The following is a 21,322-nucleotide window of genomic DNA, read 5'->3' on the forward strand; positions in this document are numbered from 1 at the left end:
AACGCCAACAAGTACAAGCAGAGTACACTACTGAACAGCAAACCCGGTTAGATGACTTAATCTCTGATCTCAACATGGCAACATTCCCTTTTTGGCCTAAGGCAAACCCACGTCCCTCTTTCCACCGTTAAAGATGGATCCACACGCAACGTATTTTTTCCTCATCTTAGTTTTTTCTCTGGAACCATATTTTAGCATTTCAAGCATTTTTGCTTAAAATAAATTTGTCTTTCTTGTTACAAATTAATTGGCTTTTTTTCCCTCTGAGAAAATGCCTTTTACTTTGCTGAAAAAGTAGCAAAACAACTGAGGATACACACCAAAACCTGACACTGGCAGCTGCTGTGTGGAACTGCACACAACACAGGGCACTTTGCTGGAGCCCAGAGATAGATTTTAGTCTTGAAGCTCAGAACTGAAGATTCGCACAATACGAAGAGCTTTAAGAGAGAGAGAAAAAGAAACCACCTTCTTTGCAGAATGTGCTTCTTTGATAGCAAGGGAGGGGGAAAAAAAAAAGAAAATCAAAGCAAGAACATTTTCCACATTCAAATATTCCCTGCCCATTAAAATGGAGTAAGGACGGACTCACTCAGATATCCCCAGCTGAGGCTTCCTACCAGTCAACAATTACCTTTCCAAGTGCAACAGGATCATTCCTAGTGCTCAAGCCAGGCGTCTTACACTCCATTTATGAGCGAGGCAAGGAGTTAGGTGCTTCTGAAGATCATGTAAAAAGTCAGGACTTGCTGAGCAAGGAGGCCACACCTGGAGTACTGTGTGCAGTTCTGGTCCCCGCTGTACAAAAAGGATGTGGCCAGGCTGGAAGGGCTCCAGAGAAGGGCCACCAAGGTGATCCAAGGACTGGGAAGCTGCCATACGAGGATAGGCTGCGAGAGCTGGGTTTGTTCAGCCTTGAGGAAAGGAGGCTCAGAGGGGATCTCATCACCACATACCAGTACTTAAGGGGACCTACAAAGAAGGTGGAGACTCCTTTTTTACACGGAGTCCCATGGAAAGGACATGGGGGGATGGACACAAGTTGCTCTTGGGGAGATTCCGATGGGACACAAGAGGGAAATTTTTCACAGTGAGGAAAGTCACCGTTGGAATAATCTCCCCAGGGAAGGGGTTGGCTCGGCCACGTTGGACACCTGCAAGAGCCGTCTGGACAGGGTGCTGGGCCATCTTGTCCAGACTGTGCTCTTCCCAGAAAGGTTGGGCTAGATGATCCCTGAGGTCCCTGAGATGATTCCAACCTGGGATTCTGTGATTCTGTGAGATCCCAAGAGATGATCGAAGGCAACCCTGACCTCAGGCGTGTGCCTGGCACTCAGCCCTGCGCCGGAGCACGGGCATCAGCCCACGCACGGAGAGCCCCTGAGCACTGCTTGCTGTATCCCCACTTTGCTAAGCCGCTGCGTCCACCTACGAGGCAACGCTGCCAGCTCGGTCCTAATAAAGCCTAAAAACCCAGTGCAGGATCACGGCTCAGCTGCGGAAACACTGGTTACTAAATGGTGTTGCAGTGACTTGAATGCTTGTTGTTTCTCCTGTCAGCTCGGCTCAGCCGGTTTGCACCTGCTACAGAAATCAGCTGAATAGTTTTAAATTTCTGCTTTTTGCTGGATTTTTAACTTTTAGTTTTGTTTTTGCTATAAGATTGCACTGTTAAATTCATTATTCCAGAAAATGCCCAGTAACTTGCCTTTGTCCTCAGGAACACGGCTGCGCATCATTCCTCGAGGCAGGCAGGAATCAGTTGCTTTGGCCAACCAAAGGAAACCTCATTTTTTTTCCCCCGGGGAGTTCACATCACCTCTAACACTGCCTCAAACCGAAAGGAGAGGCCGGCGCTCCCCTGCTTGCTAAGACGTGTTTGAAGTGGAGGTATCACATAGCTCACAGGAGAAGCAAATCAATGTTGGTAAGCTAATGAATTATTTCCAAGTTTGTACCAATATCTCCAGCAACATGAAAGAAAAATCACATCCCAGGGAGATTACAGCTGAAGAGGCAGAGCATGGTGCACAAACTGTCAATATTTTAGGACTATGATTTGATCCCGTAGATAACTGTTGCTACAACATTGCTTAAGAGAACACCTCGAGCAAAACATTTTATCTCACAATATAGTTGTCCAATATAATTAACCGGGCTTGACCAATCTAGCTGGAAGGTAGCAGTAACAAATACCCAACCCTACGTGCCGTGCCATCGAGGAGAATGGCTTTGTAAAGATGCGAGTAAACACTTCATCTGAACTCGGAATTTACAGATGCAATTTCTGCTGGAGCAGCTGGCTCTCCAGGTGCACGTGAAGTACGTATATTACGGACATATTTTTCTAAATACAAGTATTCATTTTTGTCACACATAAGTCATTTATCACCTTCCTTAAGATGAGATGTCTTTCAAGAATCGTTACGCTTCTGAAAGCTTCCCTCCTCGCTCAACAACTCCCTCTCCTATTTGACGCAACAGCCCCTTTTTAGGTTTTATTCCCTCTTCCTCAAGGTTGAGCTTGGCTTTTCCCTGGCAAGTATCTATCCCCACACCTTTGGGGCAATTACAAAGTCCTGCCCTAAAGCAGTTTCCAGTGAATCTGAAATACGCACACCTCGCAGATAAATCCATTTTATACCCCGCACTTCTAAGGAGCCTCTGGAGGATGCTCGGAGGGGCCAGGGACGGACGGCTCGCTGCTCTACACCGCGCGGCTGCGTTGACCAGGGGCAGCACAGCTACCGGAGATTTTAGGAGCACTGGAGTAAATCTGGAGCCAGTCCAATGTTGCTTCTCTGCACTGGCAGTGATTTATCCGAAAACCACGCCCAGCCCAGGCTCCCGATTCATTTTTTCATGCAGTTCATTCAAATTCATCCTTCTCTCTGGTTTCCCCGTCGCCAGCTGCAGCGCTGGGAAAGCCCCAGGACATGCATCCACGCCGTGGGCTGGTACCATCCGCCTTGCCCCGCTGTTATCCAGCATTTCCCTGACCTCCCACTGCAAGTGTATATAGTCCACTTTCATATTTCTCCATCGTGCTTTTTTGAGAAATATTAAGGACAGGTAAAAAAGGGAAATCTGAACTAAAACAGAATCAGGGAAGAGAGCAAACTCCTTTTAAAGAGTATAAAGAGCCTTGTAAAAGGAAGTTTAACAGAAGAACACACTGATCCTGCAGCCTCTTTCTGCATTAATTCCTGCACAAAATACACTCCTCCTAAACAATATTTGTGCTCTTTAGATATCCATAGATGATAATTCATCTTTCATCCTAGAGAACAGCAATTTTCTGTCTACGTGTAACGTATATGCATAAAAACATGGGAAATAACAAGTTGACTGAAAAGTAACAATTCAATATTTTTCTTTCAAATGCGCTTTGTGGGTTTCTTTTGCTCCAGATACAACATCAAGGACCTCAAAATGTCACTGCAGACCCACTAGAAACCTTGTGATAGCGCAGCCTTCAAGACCTGCGCTGGGAAGCGCAAGGTGACCTCGGTGAGCCATGGCGGCGTCGAGGTGGGGAAATTATCTTGGGGGTAATTTCTAACATGACCTGGTGAAATAATCCGGGTCTTTTAGGCAACCTCAGTTGTTTTCTAAACCCAGCATGACCTACTGGGAAGAGCTGCTGCGGGGTAGCAAAGAAGCTTGCAAAAGGCCTTTCATGTGCTTACAAAAAGGTAAAGAAATGCAAAGGCAAGCTGTGAGAGGTGGAGGTTGGTTAGGAGAGCGCTCTAATTGGCAACAAGCTAGAATTTAAAGGGATTTCATCATAGGGCTAATAACTTATTAGCTAAACAATGTTGACAAGATAAAGCCATTTTGATGGAATGCATGTTTTCCCTCTCTTCGACATATTTGTATTACAAATTGACCTGTCCACATTGATGATAATAGCGATCTAGAAGATTACACTGATTTTTTGCTTCAGCCAGGCTTTCACATCTGCCAACCTGCTACTTTCCCATTAGAGAAGACAACGGGAATGTGAAAAGTGACATGCCTAATTCTAACGTCCTCCAGTCAGATACGGTTCCAGAAGTTATATCCAAAAAATCACTCGTCTGAGCATATTTAGAGTATGACTCAGCTGGACGATGCGCTTGCCAATTCACCAGACTATCTTGATGCTGATTAATTAGATGCATGCTCTGCTTTAGCTCTTATGACAACTAAGCCTTTCATCTATTACTCATTTATTGAACCTTTGTGACAACATAAAGAAAAGACAACAGACAAATATACTTGCTAGTACTTCCTCTATTTTTGGAATGTGAAAATCTCAAGATCATCATATTAAAAATGATTTTTTTAACTATAGTCCTGAGCCTGCTTATCTAATAAAATTTATTAATGAGAAATTGAAAGATTCCTACAAGTTGTTCTTGCCAGAGCTGCCAGGAGAGCATTTCATCCGTCTCATACATTACTTATGTATAATTAAGGTGATTTGAAAAGTGATACTTTAATCCTGCGTTAGCAGAGCTTTCTAATCATCCCCATACACAGAAGCAAAGTCCTAGAAGGTGTATTCTTGGGATTCAGGAACAAAAGAACTTTCAGAACATCAGAAGACAGATGCTGCATTAGATGGGGTTAGTAGGAGGGCCACGATTTCTGCTCATAATCCAAAATTGTGCATTAGATCTACATGCAAATGATTAGCATGATCAGAAATGATTATTAAAACCAGCACTTATTAGATGTGGCGCTTGCAATGGTGAAACCACGTTTCAAAAAAGGTAGGAGATTGGATTCTTCTCATCCATGCACTTCTCATTCATTTACAGCTGATCAACATGGATGGGGATCAAAACTGCCTTTTGAGTCTCTGTGGGTCTTGAAGACAGACGATGGATCAAGGGAAAGCAAGACACACGTACATGGAGTGAAAGAAAGAGAGCATTTTGTGGGTCCATAAGTTACAGAAAGGCCATGAGACTCTTTAAAATGAAACGCAACTTCTAAAGCAGCACAAGAATAACAAATTGGAAAGCTCTTCACATTATCAAGGTCATCTTCAAATCTTTCCAACACTGCGACACTATACGAGAGCACGGTGCACCGAAACAGATGTAACAGAGTTTTTGAGAGGATAAATTAGATTCAGACTTTCTGATGTCACTGAATTCTGGTAATTATCTTCCCCGGCTTGCTGAGCAGCCGTCCCCGCAGCCTGCTGCCAGCATGCAGAAATGAGTGGCTTGGGTGGATTTCAAGCAACAAAAGGATCACCCTAATGGGCCACAAATATGAAAAATGTCCGGGATGTTGTACCTTTAAAGTCCTGTTGCGAGCCAAATTCTGGCTCATAACGAAGCACAAATTTCATAAACACTTAAAGGACTGTGAACCAGAGTGTGTGCTTAAGACAAGTACTTGGAGTATTTTTCAGCTGTTTTTCCTACATTGCGTTAGAAAGTAAAGGAAAAAGATATACTTTCCCCAAGCACTAAAGTTCACTTACAGAGTCCCCCAAACCTCTAAAGTCGCAAGCAATAAACTTTGGTTTTAAATTAAAAACTGATGAACCGTTATAAGTGGAGATTCTGGGAAAATTGAAAATGGAGAATAGGTCCGATTTTCAGCTTCAGATGGAGAACAATTCTCTTCAGATCCAAAATCCTTCTGACAGACACTCATTGTTATGCCTTGGTTTTGTTACAATATTTTTGCAGTTTATCGATCACTATCTCTGTTCATTGGCTAATATTTTGTACTTGTCTTATTTTCATTGCCTACTCAAAATTCACTGAACCAAAAACTCATACAAATGACTCTCTGAATTTAGCTTTGAGTTGCTGTGACTTTGAGAACCCATTGATCCAAATACTCTCCCAAATAACTGTGTGTCAAGCCTTTATAGCTGGGTTAATTCACTTTATGGCCTTCTTAATGTATGAGGTTTTATGCTTTACTGTATATCTGCTGGTTTGAGTGTGCTCTGTTGAATTAAATGCATATGTGGTTCAAACAGGTCCAAGGTGACAACTGGGGCTAATTTTAAAGCACTTTAAACATTATTATGCAAAGTTGGTTTTTTTTTTTTTTTTAATGAAAAGCCAGAAGTCAAGAAAACAGAAACCACTCTCTTTAGAAAACAGGTTATTTGATAAAAAATAGACGTTCTGCATTAGCATAGTGGCTCCTCCAAGAGCATCAACTAGGAATGTGCTGCTGCGGGGCACACGGTGCCTCTCATGCCCACCAAGCTTCTCCCGCTGACCAGGCACTGGAGCAGGGTGCCTCGGTTTAGAAAGTGAAACCAAGAGGTACTGAAATTCCCTTGTCTTTAAAATGCCATATGCCAAGATTCGAGAAGCCAGCTTAAGCCGTAAGCAGCCTGTTATCAGCCTTTTGCCCGCACTCAACAGTTCAATGGCTGAATCCTAGTTTTCTTTAAAGACCACCAACAAAGTCTTTAAGGAACCCATACAAGTACCCTGTAGCTCGGATTGTTGCAACCCCTCCCTCCCCAATTTTCTGTCTGTCTGCCTTTTTTGCTATCCCAAAGGGACAGGCATCAATAAAACCTTTTATCATCCAGGTGAAGGAGACAATGTGGGCCTTTTCCAGGGAAGGACTTCGATGAATGCTTAACTTAAAGCATGAACATAAAGTTATGAAGATAAATGTGATAACACAAGTACTTATCTCTTCACACTGTTTAAGCAGCTCAGGGATCAAGAGATCCTTGCAAATGGTGCCAAGATATGTACTGAGATCGCACACCATAATCCACTTACTAACACGGAAACAAACTGCAAAAAACATCATTTCCAAGCAGAATATTCAGCAAAGGAACTTCCCCACGGCAAACTAACTCACATTACCACAAGACGTTTGGACAGGTTTCAACCCTGTTTCCTCAGGGTTACTCAGAAACCACATACTCAGGCCTACAGACCTGGCCGGTTCACCAACATCTCTCCGTTGCCACCAACAAGAAGCACAAAATACACAAGAAAAAAATAGACCCTGCCCACTTTTACCAACCTCCTAGTTCACGCTTATCCTTTGGAGCTCAGTAACCCTTAGAAACAAGCTTTCCATAGTATTTTCACGGCATTAAATACAAACAGGGATTATCTTTGCTGACCATGTCTGGGAGGACAACGTTGCCATCACAGATATTCACATGCTTTTAACCCCCCAGGACAGACAAAAGCATCAGGACTCACGGAAGGCTGTATAGAGCTCCTGCAGGGTTAAGCGGCCGTCATTGTTGTAATCATCAAACCGGAGAAGGTCTTCCAGTGTACAATCCAATAAATCGTCTTCCAGGTCCTCCTTCTTCATTAGCTGTAGCAAAGAGAACAGGGAATCTTACATATAATGTAAAGCTACAGACTGTTGTCCTGGCTCACCCAGCAGATTTCCCATTAAATGACCTCTGGGGAGACAGACATAGATATATCTTATCTGTCGTTACCTATTTGCTTTGTATCAAGATACAGCTGATATTCGTAGTCCTGCAGCAATTCACGGGCCGTGGACTGGCGAGGGTGAGGACCCCCTTCCTTCAGCAGCAGCACAGAAATGCATTTTCACTTTGCAAAGGGATTGAAAAATACGCACTCAACAGGGAAAAGGAAAGTCTGTTCTTCCTCTCTCCTCTGTAGGTAAGGACAAAATTGTATTCCTCGCTTTTAGGATGAGAATGCTCAAGAGTGGATGGTGTATTCAACACTATTATGTTTTTCCAGCCCCTGACAGTTTGTTTCTGTACACATGTTTCTGTACTGTACACATTTCACACATTCTACATTAAAAATGAGGAGAGCTTTAGAAGTCGTACATCCAAGTACGCAAACAGCCACAATCAGATCTAAGCATAATGAAAACGTTAGGTTCCCTGAATTTATTGTAAAACATGAAGAAAACTGCTGAAATGTTGCATCTTCCACGCAGGAAGGCTTTTTGCTGTAGTCCAGGGACTCTTTTATTTACTATTCTAGTCTTGGCCCATTATACTGAGGCAATTTAAAGTAATAATGCTAAAAAAATGACCCTTCACCTGGCAAGAAAAAATGTTCAATAAAAGTGAGATCAACCATAACTTCCAAGATCAATCTTCTAAAGATGGAAATTTCCCTTTGTCTACCTTTGTATTGAAAATTGATTAACTTTTCATAAGACTGACAAGTTTTTACTAGTCCTTTTGATTTAACGTCAGGGGAAAAAAAAAAAAATCCAACACAAAACACTTCAGCGGCAACAAATTCAAGCAGACTTATGAATCTGACTTTAAAATACATTAATGTTTTAAATGGAAATAACATTCCAATTCCCACCGTTGTTAATAGCCCTGCACACCCACGGCTGCAAAACTACACGGGCATTTCACACTGCTGGGTGCGGAGGGAAACTATTCGATAGGGTCTGCCAGGAGGCAAAGCAGCTCTAAACAGAGGGGGATGGGCCAGATGCTGCCATCTTTTTGCTCAAAGCAAGTCTGTTGCAGAGAACAAACAAGCGGGCAAAGAGCCGCGCCACCTCCCAGTGCTAGGGGCTGTCCTCTCTGGAGGGACTCTGCTTCCAGTTTTCCTTTGGGGTGAACCCCTCTGCAATGAGCCTCCTAAAGATCCCCCTTCAGGTCTTACAAATGGCTTCTTTCTGCAGCAGCGCACATTACCTGCCTCGAATTTTTCCTTGCAGACAAGGTTATAGTGCTCGAGAGACTATTTTTCTTTTAAATAAAACAAAGAAAATGCACAGCAGCAGCTCACCCAGCAGCCAGAGAGAAGGAGATCCCACTGCACCACGTTCAGTTTGGCTGCCTCTGCCCATGGGCAATGAAACCCCCGTCTTTGGGGGAATTTGAAAGTTGCAGAGAGCTTCAAATTAAAAAAGCCAGCATAAATCAATCACAAATCTACCTAACAAGGCAAGACAACTTCTGTTAAGACTGCAGCACAGAAAATTGCTCATTACCTAATAAAAAAAAAAACCAAAACCTTGAAAACTGGGTGAATAAACCAGTCACGAAGGAGCACGTGAAAAATCACCCTCTTGTTAGAGCTAACAAGAAAAATAAAGAACTGCCATACTACACGTAAAGCGTGCAGCCCCAGAGCCGCCCTGCAGTCGCGTCCTGAGCCCGGTCGGGACTCGAGCCACGCTCCCACCACGGGGCCCAAGATCAGTGTCACTCAGCTCAGGATTAAAAGCATTCATGGCTTCTCTATGTTCTGCATTAACTGGCGTTATTCTGCCTTTCGAGAGGTGAGCACGCTGTCAACTCAGCAATGCTGGTGACAGCCCTTGCAGCGGCTGTTTGGGTGGGAGGGCTCCTAGCTGAGGGCTGAACTTATCCCGGCCCATCAAACTGAAGCCGGCTCCAGACGTCCGAGCACATTTACCGATTTTAACAATGAGAAGAATTAAAAGAGTAGCCAAGGTCTGTGCTTGCTCTCGTGAGAGAGACCTGGGCTCCGAGCACATCTGCAAATGAAGCCCGTAGTAACTTTGCGGCAGACCTTAAAGCGCTGAATCCTGCTCCTTTAAAATGCAGGTCATTGTTTCTTCCTAATGGTAATGGCTTGCAGGCTGCCAAAGCTTGATTTCCATGAGTTGGGTTTTAATATCCTGACAGAATAAATTTCATGTAAAAAGCGGAAAAAAATTGCAGAGCAGAACAGACGCTTAGGTGTCACTGTGCAAAAGCTGCCTTTGAATTCAGATAAAAGTGTTTTCTTATACCTACCATGTCTTTATAAAAAAAAAAAATCTCATCACATTTAGATGAAGTATTGTATATATTCATAGCTCTGAGATCTAAGGGAATTTATGCCGATACTTTGCATTGTGCAGAAGGGATCGTGCATCGTGTCAACAGCCTGAGGATTAAAATTCAGTGCAAACTGTCCTACGCAGGAGCGAGCTTGGGGAGGAGCGAGCTCGCGTCTGTCCTCCTGCCTGCTCACAGCTTGCGTTTACACGCTGGAGCCGCAACACGCTTCATGTTCGCTGGGAAGTGTGAGCACAGACGAGACGCTCCTGCACAGCAAAGGGTGAAGGACCAGCTTTGGAAACTGGAACAGGTCCCAGGCAGGTACTGGCTTCCAGAATGCTCTTAAAAGGCGTTTGCTTCTAAGTCTTCTCATGGATGACACAATGCAATGGAAAAGCAAAGATCTTCCCACATCTGACATAACGTGTTTTCCCATATTTACAGGACTGTTTTCTCAGGTCTGCGCGTGCAAAGAGCAAATTCAGGGGACAGAGTAATCGGCTCGAGCGCCTGGGCTGCGAGTTCAGTTCATCTTACCAATTAGATGAATTCCAACAGCACAGCATGCTATAACTAGAAATAACAGGGTTTTTTTTCAAGCCCTCACCTTTTCTATTGTTATTAGGCTCTGCTAATCATCAATTCAGCATCTGCCTAGGGATCTGGGGGAAATAAACCTGTTAAAAAATATTCCAACTTTGCTGTCATGTTACTACGTGCTAATGCACGGTCCAGAAGGCAGGGAAGAAGAATGAAGAGATTTCTGCCTAACTTACATGCAACTAAAAACTCCAAGTTAATTCTCCCCAAGCCGACCAGCTGGAAAAGCTTCAGAAGATGATGGTTAGCAGTGAAGATTAGTATCTATTTTCAGGAGCACGGAGGGGGCTGGAAAGCTGCCGTATTTTTTGTTTGTAGAGGAGCTTCAAATGTTTGAGACAACCCCGTCTCCCCAGAGATGCAGGGAGAGACTCGCACGCTGCAGTAGATTTTCCTCCTTTACCTGCTGCCGGCCGGACAGTTACAAACGACTGTTCTCACAAGAGTGCTGCTGCGTTACATTCAATTCACACTTTGAATGAAAAATGCAATCCACTTCATAATTCCATTTTCATTGCACAATAAACCCACCTGAGCCAGTTCAGAGCTGCTGAGATGCCCATCACTGTTTATATCCAAGTGCTTAAACATTTCTTCAACTAAGAAGCGCTTCTGGGATACTCTGTCCTCGGCCGGGCTGTGCCGCGGGCTCTGCCGACGAGCCTGCAGGTCCAGGAGGATGCTTTTGAGCCGGCTGTAGTCTGCCATTGTACAGGTGTCACCTAAAAGATAAGACCGCATTACCAGACGACGTACGTTCGCCTTGATCTTTTTAAAGGACTGAGCTACTAAAGTGAAAAATAAGGCACGGTCGAAGACATGGCTCTCTGCAATACAGCACTGCTCAGCTCGGTGCTTGAGGAGCTCCTGCAGTCATTAACTTTTGTAATACCCAGCAGTTTTTCTAAATCCTGCTTCTCAAGGATGCTCTCCAGCATGTTACCTTCCAGATTACAGGGCTTTGGTGACAGACTTCCACGCTCAGCTTTGTAATCCCCACCCATGTTAAACTGGCTCTACATTTTTGTAAAGATAAAGTAAATTCAACTGTCCTATGATCATAAAGTAAAAAATAAACCTAGGGAAGCTGATGTTTAGAAAGTGCCACAAGCATAAATAAATGGCACCCCTAAGCGTCACCCTGTGCTATCTATATAGACATGGGGCTATCTTAAGGAATCCTTAAAAGCAGCCCAAGGTACGCTGGTAAGAGGGCCAGAGGGAGGGCAGCGAGGGGCGCGGGGCTGCGGGGAGCCCCTGCGGCTGGGGTGCTGCTGGTGCCTGCGCACATCGCCCCGCTGCAGACTGACATAAACGCTCTCCTCAGCCCCTGATCAGGGAAAAAGGTTAACATCACGGAAAAGCCCTCAAGCCACTCGCTCTGAAGTGACACCGGCTTGGCTGGAGGAATCAGGTTGGAACTTCATGACCCTGAAACCCCCGCTGTGCTCGCAGCGGCCAGCTCTCCTGCGGTTCTTCTCCAGGGAACGCCTTGCTCTGATTTAAGGGCATCCTCTTAGAGGAGAAACATCTCCACACACCCACAGCGGTACAAGATGTTACGGCCCTTTTCTGCTCAACTGCTGTCTGGCAAAGCTCGGCAGAATGAAGAATGGCAACTGTCTTTTTTTGTGCAACTCTGTTTTTCTTCAGCATAAACCACAGGGGCTGGTGCCTTGCAGGAACCTCGCTGAGTGCCTTGGAGCAGACCCTGAGGCACCCTCATGCTCCGGCTCTCCCACACCATCACCCACCAACAGTACCGACACATTCAGCTCTTCCCGTTAGACGCCCTTTTCTCTATAACGTACTTTCTCCATAATGTAGATACCTTTAATCTCTACAATGATGGTTTTAAAACAACTTCTTTTTATTTTAAGTCCTATCACTGACCCTGCTGCCTTAAATCTGAGGGAACCTGGTCTTGCCTCAGTTTAAGGGACAATGCCCTTGTAGATCAGCTCCCCAGACTCCAAATATTATTCCTCTGAAAAACAGAAGCCTCTGGCATACTGACAACTAGTGCTCCTGTCCTTTTCTTGCTGAGCTGCACCATTTTTGGTCCTCTGGTCCCACTCCAACCGAAACCCAATTAAAATTCCAGGTAGGAGGCATTTCTCTGATAACAAACCCATCTACTGTCAAGAATTTTTTTTCACCTTTCATAGTTTGTGCTGAGCTTCAAAAGCACCACGACTTGAGAAGGTGAGAGAGGACACAGGGGCTGGGCATGCATTCACCAGTCAGGTCAGTGCCCTACTGCTACGCGAGCAATAACTGCAAGACAAGGCTTATTTTCCACCCTGAACTCAGACCCTTCTAGTTTTGAGAGTTTCTCACTGCTCAGGGATACTAACCAGCTGCAAATTTTTTCCTTTTCTCTAAACAACCTCCAAAGAGCTCTTGGTCCCGCATGGGATCAGTCTCATTTTATGGAAAAATGAGGTTACTCAGCTACTATTGGTCTTGTTTGTTATTCCTGCTTTTTTTTTCTCCCCATGTCATTCGATGGCTGTTGTGAAGGTAGAGGGAAGAAATTTCTTTCTTCCAGTCATGTGCTTATTTAGAGAGAAACTGATTGCTGTATCCAGTGCAATCAAGCAATTTTACAATCCTGTTGTAAATACCATTTTAGCTATTGCAATAATAGGTTTTTTTGAGCTGGAGTTTTCATTTCTCTTCAGTCAAATCTTAATCCCAGGGATGTATCTAAGGCTAATGAAGACGGGGAAATCTATTTAATTTGCTTCCACCTCTGTTTCTGCTTTGTGGTTTCCATTCGTGAGCACAAGCATGGCTACAGGCAAGCCACACGGCGACACCGGGGTGGGCTGACACACCTACATGGTCCTCCCCGTGCTGGAGACCACCCCGTGCCCAGGTTCCCTGTGCATCGCAGCCACCAGATTTGCTCACCCTGACAGCTCCCTTTAAGCCCTTTTTATTTCTCACTTCTCCCTCCTATCAACTTTTGCCAGTAACATACCAAAGCTCTTCCGTTACATCCTCCAGACCTTTTATTTTCTGCAGTTGGGTCTATTTTTCAGACACTCCCTAGCTGCTGCCTGGGGCAGCGCTTTCCCAGCCTTCCTCCCTTGCTGGCCTTCTGACTCACCTCCACATTAACCTTCTTTCTGACCACGAAAGGCAGGGTGGGACAAGGATCTAAGCACTTCTGAAGCCCCCTCGTCTCTTCTAACAGTCCTTCTCACTTTATTAAGCATACATTGACAACTCCTCCGGCTAACAGCTATTCCTGGCACCAGCCTGAGTCCACGCACCTGCCTGGCGAATTAACCAGGCGTGATAGTGCTTTGAACACCGGAGCCTCAGCCAAAACCCAGCACAACTGCAGTTTAAACAGAATTCCTGGGATGACTTGTGCGTTAATGTGACGGCAAAATATAAGCAATACGTGCAAGGAGCGGATATTTGAATCCAAACATTGCATCGCTATTCCTGCTCCTGCGGGACCTGACCAGGTCACCCACTGGAGACGCACCCAGGCTCTCGACAGCGTTGCGTGGTACGAGCCAGGAGACGGCGGATCCTCTTTCACCGCATTACAACCCTCCTCGATTTTTCCATGCTGTGAAAACAAAGCCACCACAAAACCGCTTGTCTTGAAAAAGTACATCTTGAAAAAGTACGTCCCCACTTATGTGGGTAAGTGTGCCCGTCCTGGGACTTCCAGAGGGTCACAGCCACGCTGCAGCCTCCAGGAAAATGTGATGGGCACAAAGAGTGAAATAAAGGAAACCACAGAAGGACAGAGCTGGTGAAAGCCTCTAGCAGCAAGTCCCAAATCCTGCTATAAACGCACTTACAATACTTCTCCCTCCCACCACGCTACTGCTGTGCCCAGGGTCGGGGACCACCCGCCCAGCCGAGCCCCATCCCGCGTGGCAGGACGGCGCCGTTCCACTGCAAAGAAAACTGACATTAAGACAATTATGTCTCCTCTTGAAAAATAAATAAGTGCAGTTTCACATGTTGTTAACACGTGCCACAATCAGAAGGTGCTCTTGGCCCCCTGTTAAAACTGCTCCAAAACCTCATTACCTTCACTTGTCTCTGGAGAAAACTACACTCTTCTGCTCTGCTGGAAGCGGATCCCTCGGCATCTCTCCGCAGTGTTAACGTGACAGACTCCACGGGTCTCGCACCTTTGAACATTTTCCCCTGACACGAGACATCTGAGGCTTGCAGTGACGCACAAGCGGCCGCTTCAGAGCATGGCCCTGCAAAACTGCTCAGCGGCGTTTGATGCGCAAAGTGATGAGTAAAAGCAATAAAGTTCTGTCCCAGGGGTGTGAGATTAATAATTTGTGCTTCTTTGGCTGAACTAAAAGATTGATAGGAAAATGCACTAAAACTGTAATACATATATCCATACCTGCATATAAATATATATGTGTAATTTATATATTTAATCTCACTGTAGTGGAAAAACAGGGGAAAACCACTCCAGGCCAAAGGAAATACTCTGACCTGGAACTATGACTTTATAGTAAGCCTGGCCAAAGTGTTACGTCCAAAACCATCCCTGCTTGGGATGCTTGAGCTGATGTTTCGCTGCGTAACCTGGACCTAATGCTATTTCATACACAACTTAAAGGCACTGCTGCAACCAGATGTAGATGCAGGAGGCACCCCATAAAAGACCCTGCCTGCTCCTCCACCGTGGAAGCGAGGAGACACATTCAGGCAACTTGAACCCTTTGGCAAGTCAACACAAGGATGGCCAGGCTCTCCTGTAGCAAAGACCCTGCCCCTCCTTTACCAGGCATTATTCTTTTGTCTTTTAGCCTGTCTTCCCTACGGAGACCGCTCACAGTCGTTCTTTGTAGCTGTTGCACAGGTCTTGCAAACGACAGCTCTGTATTTTCTCTCCTTCCCATCCCCTGCTGTCGATGATACTTGTAATCTTCTTACATTGCGCCTGGGATTCACCAGCTTTACCTACTAAATGCTGCCTCTGAGTTTCCGGCAGCAATGCTGCCTTTCGCATGTTTGCTGTTCTTCCAGGTATTACAACCATAGCTGTTAAACAAGAAGAATCACAGAGAAACCATCTGTAAGTCCTCTCGCTTATCCCCATTCTTGTCTCCGCTTCGCTAAATGGCCCCAGCAGTTTCCTTTGCAACACGAGCTCATCATTAGCAGTTTATCTCATCTCAGACGGCTCTCATTGGTAGGTCTCATTAACGGATGTGTCTCAGCTTGGGTTCCTTGTTAGTGCTTCCCGGGGACTTGGATTCTGTTCGCAGCTGCAACCAGCTCAGACAAGTTTTGGATTTCCAGAGGTGGTTTGCTTGGAGGTGGGTCTCCCAGCCTGTGCGCTGGGAGGTGACCACCACTGCTCTTCTGACATGGGTTTCAAAGGACTGCTTCTCTTCCCTTCCCTTTTTTTGAACGCTAGAAATGCCACCATGTGTGCTTTAAGCACCTGTGTTGTACTACTGCCAGCCGAGCCCCTGCCCGTACCGCCTGCTCGTGGGCTCAGGGCACCATTCCCCCCACATGGCTGGAGAGCTGAAGACAGATTTGGGGTGAGCTAAAACCGCTACGCTGTCCTCCATGCCCTAAAATAGTTCTCCATTTATGTCATCATCATTCTCCACTACTTTATACGAGGGCTGGTTAGAAAAAATAAGTCACACATGTTACTTTTCCACCCTTAACCGTGACCGCAGTGTGATTCATTACACTGATTCCAAGAGAAGAGGAGACCTAAGGGCACACCAGAGGCATCTGATATCAAAACTAAAATCATCTGATCATCTAACTCGTCAGATCATCAGCTGATCATCTAAGATGGGGTTTTTGTTTACAAGAACTTTAATAACCACACATAATATCACTCTTTGGATTCCAGCTTCAGACTTAAGGAAAAGAAATAATAAAAGGCCACCTTCACCGTTTCAAGCGACTGTGTCGCTTCTACTGATGGCCACTCTACTCTTTGAACACAGACCTAATTTGATAGCAATGCTTTGTACAACACACACAAGCCTTCCCCAGGAAAAGCTGCGTGGGTTTTGTTCTGCGGCGGGATGCTCTGGGCAGAGATGTCTTTGTTCCCATTTCACTGCTGGAGGTCGGCCTGTATCCCTCCTGTGAGCTCTACATCCCACTTTGTAGCCCTAAGAAGAAAACGCTGGCGACTTTCAAACAAACCTCACACAAGGTGCAGCTCCCTCCTGTGCTCTTTGGAAAAAAACTTCAATATACTTGCCACGCTCAAAAGACAGGGATTCCTGGTGATGTTTTTTTGTAGAAACGGACCATTAAATACTGCCTCCAGCAGCGGCTCTCCATCCCCAAGCCCTGCTCCTGCAGCAGCCACGGGAGCGTGATGTAGGATGGAGCTGAAAGCAAGGACCTGCCCTGCAACAGCCCCGGCCAGGGAAGCCCGTAATTCCTCCCCCGGCAAGGGGAAACACGCCTTTTTTATCTGTTTAGAGCACTTTCAAAACCAGAGAGGCCTGGCACTGTTTGAATTGGGGGAAAAAAACCCAAAAGGACAGATGGGCAAAGAAAAACAGTAAGACAGAAGAAAAGGAAAAGAAAAATCCAGCATATTAAGGTCTCATTGCTAAAGTGTGGCCAATAACTGTCACATTTACATGCTCCGATCACTCTGAGCAATGCTGTTTCCTGCTCTGCTTTGCAGCGGCTACGTAATTCATCCTGTTTAGCACGTCTGCATGCTTTGGCAGATAAAATATTGATCAGCCTGCCAAGAAACACAGGGTGCCATTCTGTTTTCATGTCAGAACTTGGTAATGAACTACATTTATCAAGAGCATCCTCTCTGTGAAAGGTCAGTGGTGAATGTGGCTAAATTGTGATGACGGATCATTAATCCAGTTCCCTCAATAATTGCCCTCTTTAAGAATTTTACTCTTGGTTTCTATGAATTGCAGCAGGTGTTTACAGTGGGTTCCCTGAGCAATCTTCAACCCACTTCTGAGTCAAAGCAGATAAGAGAGAAACCGCAAGTCTGGGGATTAAGTGTCCTTCAAAGGAGTGCGGTTAACATAAAATAAAAATAAAGCGAGGAAGCGCAGAGCTTGCTTTGATGGGTAAACTAATCTCCCTGTAAAATATTATCGTGCAAGGTGCCTCACAATGCAACGGCTTCTAGAAACGTCAGTACTTCTCTAACTATCAAAAATGATCTGATAACACCTATAGAGCACCAATCTCCAAGTCCTCAGCGTACAGTTAACCTGACGGTAGGCGTGAACCTAAACATGTACAGAAGTCTTTAAAGGATTGGAGCGCCGCTGGTTGCTGAGCTGTTTTTCAGCACAACTACAGGGGCTGCACGAATGGCAGGTGGCACCAGCAGCTCCTCATAAAATCCGTGACAAAAGCTGTGCAGTCGTCGTCATTCAGGCTAAGTATAAAAGTATGTGATTATCTGCACAAGAACGTATATACAGAGACTTAAAACTCCTTGTGACCCTCCAAAAACTCCGCAGGAGGTTCCCCTGGGCACCGCTACCCGCAGCAGCCCACGTGCTCTCAGGTCGGGGCTCCAGCCCTTGAAAACTCCGCAGTCACGCTGCTAATCCCAGCAACCCAACCCTGGGTTAGACTCGGTGTGTTTGAGTTAGGACGTCACCACTGGGCACCCACACGGAGCTGCCAGCCCCGTCTGCCTCCCCGGATCCCACAGCATCGCCTGCCAGAAAGCCGCCGGCGGGACGGCGCTCCTGCTCGCTGCCGCCGCGGGGGAGCGGAACCCCCACCCGGGACAAATAAACCACCACCGACGGTGAACTCCAGTGGCGCCAGTTTTCAAGGCAACCCTTGACCACCACCAAATGTGGCAATAACGAGCTGTTTGGAGCAGGCTGAAAGGTGTCATTTCTAAGCCGGGAGGCACCGGGGGTGTCATTTTATTTGACAGTTCCTCTCAGACTGTGCTGGCTATTTTTGGCTGTTCCTATGGCAGACTTCTAGCTCCAGGAAGAAATTCAGTGCAAGAGACGAGAGCACTAAGCTTTGTTTTCTCAACCGTACCCATGGGGCAAAAAACACGTGGTTACTGAAAATAACATTTCTAGACAAAATTAAAGGGATTTGAGAAAGGTTTTGTTTTCAAACAGTCCATCCTTTCATATGCTTTACTCGAGCTTTATCTGGTACTGTTAAGAGTATCAGAAAAGGACTAAAGTGTTTTGGGATACAAATTTATTTAGGAGCGTAGCTCCTTAACTCTTGTGCTGTTCACGGCTAAATTACACGCCAGCCACAGCCCATTTCCATGCATACAGAGTGAAAGTGTTGGCGTGCCCCAACTGCGAAAATGGGGTCCTAAAACATCACACTCCTGAATCCAAGTGGGACGGTTATGTGAACTCCTCACACCAATAATCCGCGGCCTGCTTGACTCGACAGAGCGGGTTTACAAAGGGACAGGAAAATTAAAGATGACTTGAGTTCTTCAGGGGTCTCTTTGCGAGTCCCCATTCCTCCACGCAAATTTTCTATCTGTCTCTTTCTATCTTCCTCTTTTTTGCACGTGCGTGGAGAGATTGGAAGGACTTTCCTCCTACTTTTCCTGGGTGGTTGGAGAGAAGAAGGAGGAAAAAACCCACTTTTCTCAATCAGCTGCATGAACAGACTCCTCTGAGTAAGCGTAGCAGCTCGCTGCAGTGAGAGAGAGGAGAATATCGAGAAAATTTGAGACATTCAGAGGTGTCTTGCAATGTGAGTTTTAAACCTTCCCCTCCTCTGATCTTTTAGGCTGCATGTACTAGTTCTGGACAAACCGATTTAGGATGAAGAAAACCTAACCCAAATCTTAATCTATAAGAAGTGAGGTTATCAACCGTTTGGTTTTTGATCGCTCAGAGAAAGCTCGCTATAAATACCAGGCAGCGCTTTGCAGCAATTACGCTGCAGGTAACTGCGCTGCAGTGTTTCTGTAAGGTCCGATGACGACGCAAGGAGCGTCCTGCTGCCTCCAACGACCACCGAAGACCACGATCGTTGCCGTCACCGTGCACAGAGGACGCCACGCGCCGCAGACGCGCCGTTTAGGCAAAGCTGGCTGATCGCATGGCGCTCCCGTCGCAGCGCTACCTGCCCGCCTACTTTACACAGGGCTAAACCCCTCAAACGCCGAGTACCTATTTTATTCCGGATCTGAATTTACAAGTTAAGTGAAACTCTGCTAAAGCTCCCGCTAAGAGGAGCAGATGTTTAACATCATGCAAATTCACGAACATTAGCAATCCTTCAGCTGCTACTGCCGAAAAAATTCAATTAACAATAAAAGCCCAAACTAACTTGCTTATCTTAGGGATATGTTTCAGTTAATAAGATGTACATTTATCAGATATCCATATATAATTTAGCAGCAACTGGGAGCTCACCAAATACATCACAGAAATGGAATGGAATATATGCTATGAAGTAGATACTATTAAACAATAGACATTTACAACCTGGAAGAGTTAAAACTTGCCTCTGCATATATTTATTTCAATATTTCATTTTATTACAAGAAAAAGCACCCACCTATTACTCTGCAAGCTTTTAAAATATATTAAAAACTTACAGCATCGGAATATAAATTCCCCATTCTACAAACACAAACTCTATTCCTACCTTACACAATTACCCTCCAAACTGCATAAACCTAAATGAATCGCACGCCTGAGCCTCAAACGCCCAGGCAAAGAGACAGATGGATTTGCAGCCCTTCTCGGGAAGCCCAAGAATTACAGCTTCGTTTACCAAGTCCAAAAGCAAGTTCTAGATTTGTGTCCTTCCCGGGAGGGAGCAGGCAGCGGTACAGGCAGGAGGCGTTAGCAGCAGCCCCAGGGGAGGGCGGCAGGAAGAAGCTTGCAGGTGGGAAAGCGTGCGATAAATGTAATTTATCAAGTGCCTATCAGTGCCTAGGCAGCGTGCCACAGATTTATAGTGTCTTTTGTTTGTTTTTTTTAAAGCCAGAAGGGATCATGTGCACACTCTGACCTCCTCCATTACACAAGCACCAAATTCAACGAGGTTTTCCCTGCAGCAGCTCCATAATTTGTTTGCTCTATAGCACACCTCCTAGGATGGCTTCCAGCCCTGATTTAAGCACATAAGAGTAATTTTTCAAATGATTACTTAGTCTCAGCGGGCAAACATATTTTATTTTTAATTTGTTTGGCTTCAATTTCCATCTACTGAATTTTGTTACGCATTTATCTGGTACATCAAACCGTAAGTCTTCTATCCCATACATCATCTTCCCGGGTTTGCAGTGATGTTGGGCTTAGCTCACGCCTTACCTGCCCTCTCCGATGAGCTGTGGGATACAGGCGCCCTCCCTAAGGCTGCTCGTGTTCTCAATGACTGGTTTTTTTCCTCTTTTTGGGGAATTTGATCATCCCACAGTGGGCACCAAAATGACCATGGCCACGTTCGCAAGAACCTTCGGCTTCTAGTCAGCAACGGACGGCTCTACCACACCTCGGTGCCCACCACCGGCGCTGGCCCGTGCCCTTCGTGGTGCTCCGAGGTGATGCTCCACCACCTGCAGAGAGCCCAAGCCCCCTCCCAAGCCAGGGATTTCTAGAAGATGATGGTGAACAACTGCTCTCACCCCACAGGGATGTCACTCCCAAAGATGCACTCGGCCAACATTCCCAAACACTATTTAGCACAAAAAAGATGTAACTAACAGCAGTGTCTGGGCTGGGGAGGTTTTTTTATGTGGTAGCATAAGCAAACAAGGCTATTCCTACTGCTGTTTTTATTATTCCCCGCCGAGTATTAGCTGTTATTTTCATGTTAAAAAATTAAAATTGTTTGTCAAACCAAAGAGGATAAACCATGCCGTGAAGAGCAAAGCACACGAAGAAGGCACGCCACGCAGCCAAGGCAAACAACTCATAAGTAACCCCTACACCGCTCATCCAAACTGCTCCGTGAGCGCAAATACAGTAATAGAAATCATGAGTGAAT

General features: G+C 45.6%; 1 protein-coding gene across 2 annotated transcripts in view; it reads right to left on the reverse strand.

The window, feature by feature from the left end:
- Positions 1 to 21,322, reverse strand: part of FSTL4 (follistatin like 4) — a 247,838-nt gene that overhangs the window by 101,760 nt on the left and 124,756 nt on the right. For both annotated transcript variants that reach the window (XM_064458304.1, XM_064458303.1), the window contains exons 5-6: positions 10,880 to 11,070; positions 7,197 to 7,317 (exon numbers count right to left, since the gene is read on the reverse strand). In XM_064458304.1, coding sequence (XP_064314374.1) covers positions 7,197 to 7,317; positions 10,880 to 11,070 — 312 coding nt within the window. The remainder of the gene's footprint in view (positions 1 to 7,196; positions 7,318 to 10,879; positions 11,071 to 21,322) is intronic.

Source organism: Phalacrocorax carbo, chromosome 8 (assembly GCF_963921805.1).
Source record: "Phalacrocorax carbo chromosome 8, bPhaCar2.1, whole genome shotgun sequence".
NCBI classification, from domain to species: Eukaryota; Metazoa; Chordata; class Aves; order Suliformes; family Phalacrocoracidae; genus Phalacrocorax; species Phalacrocorax carbo.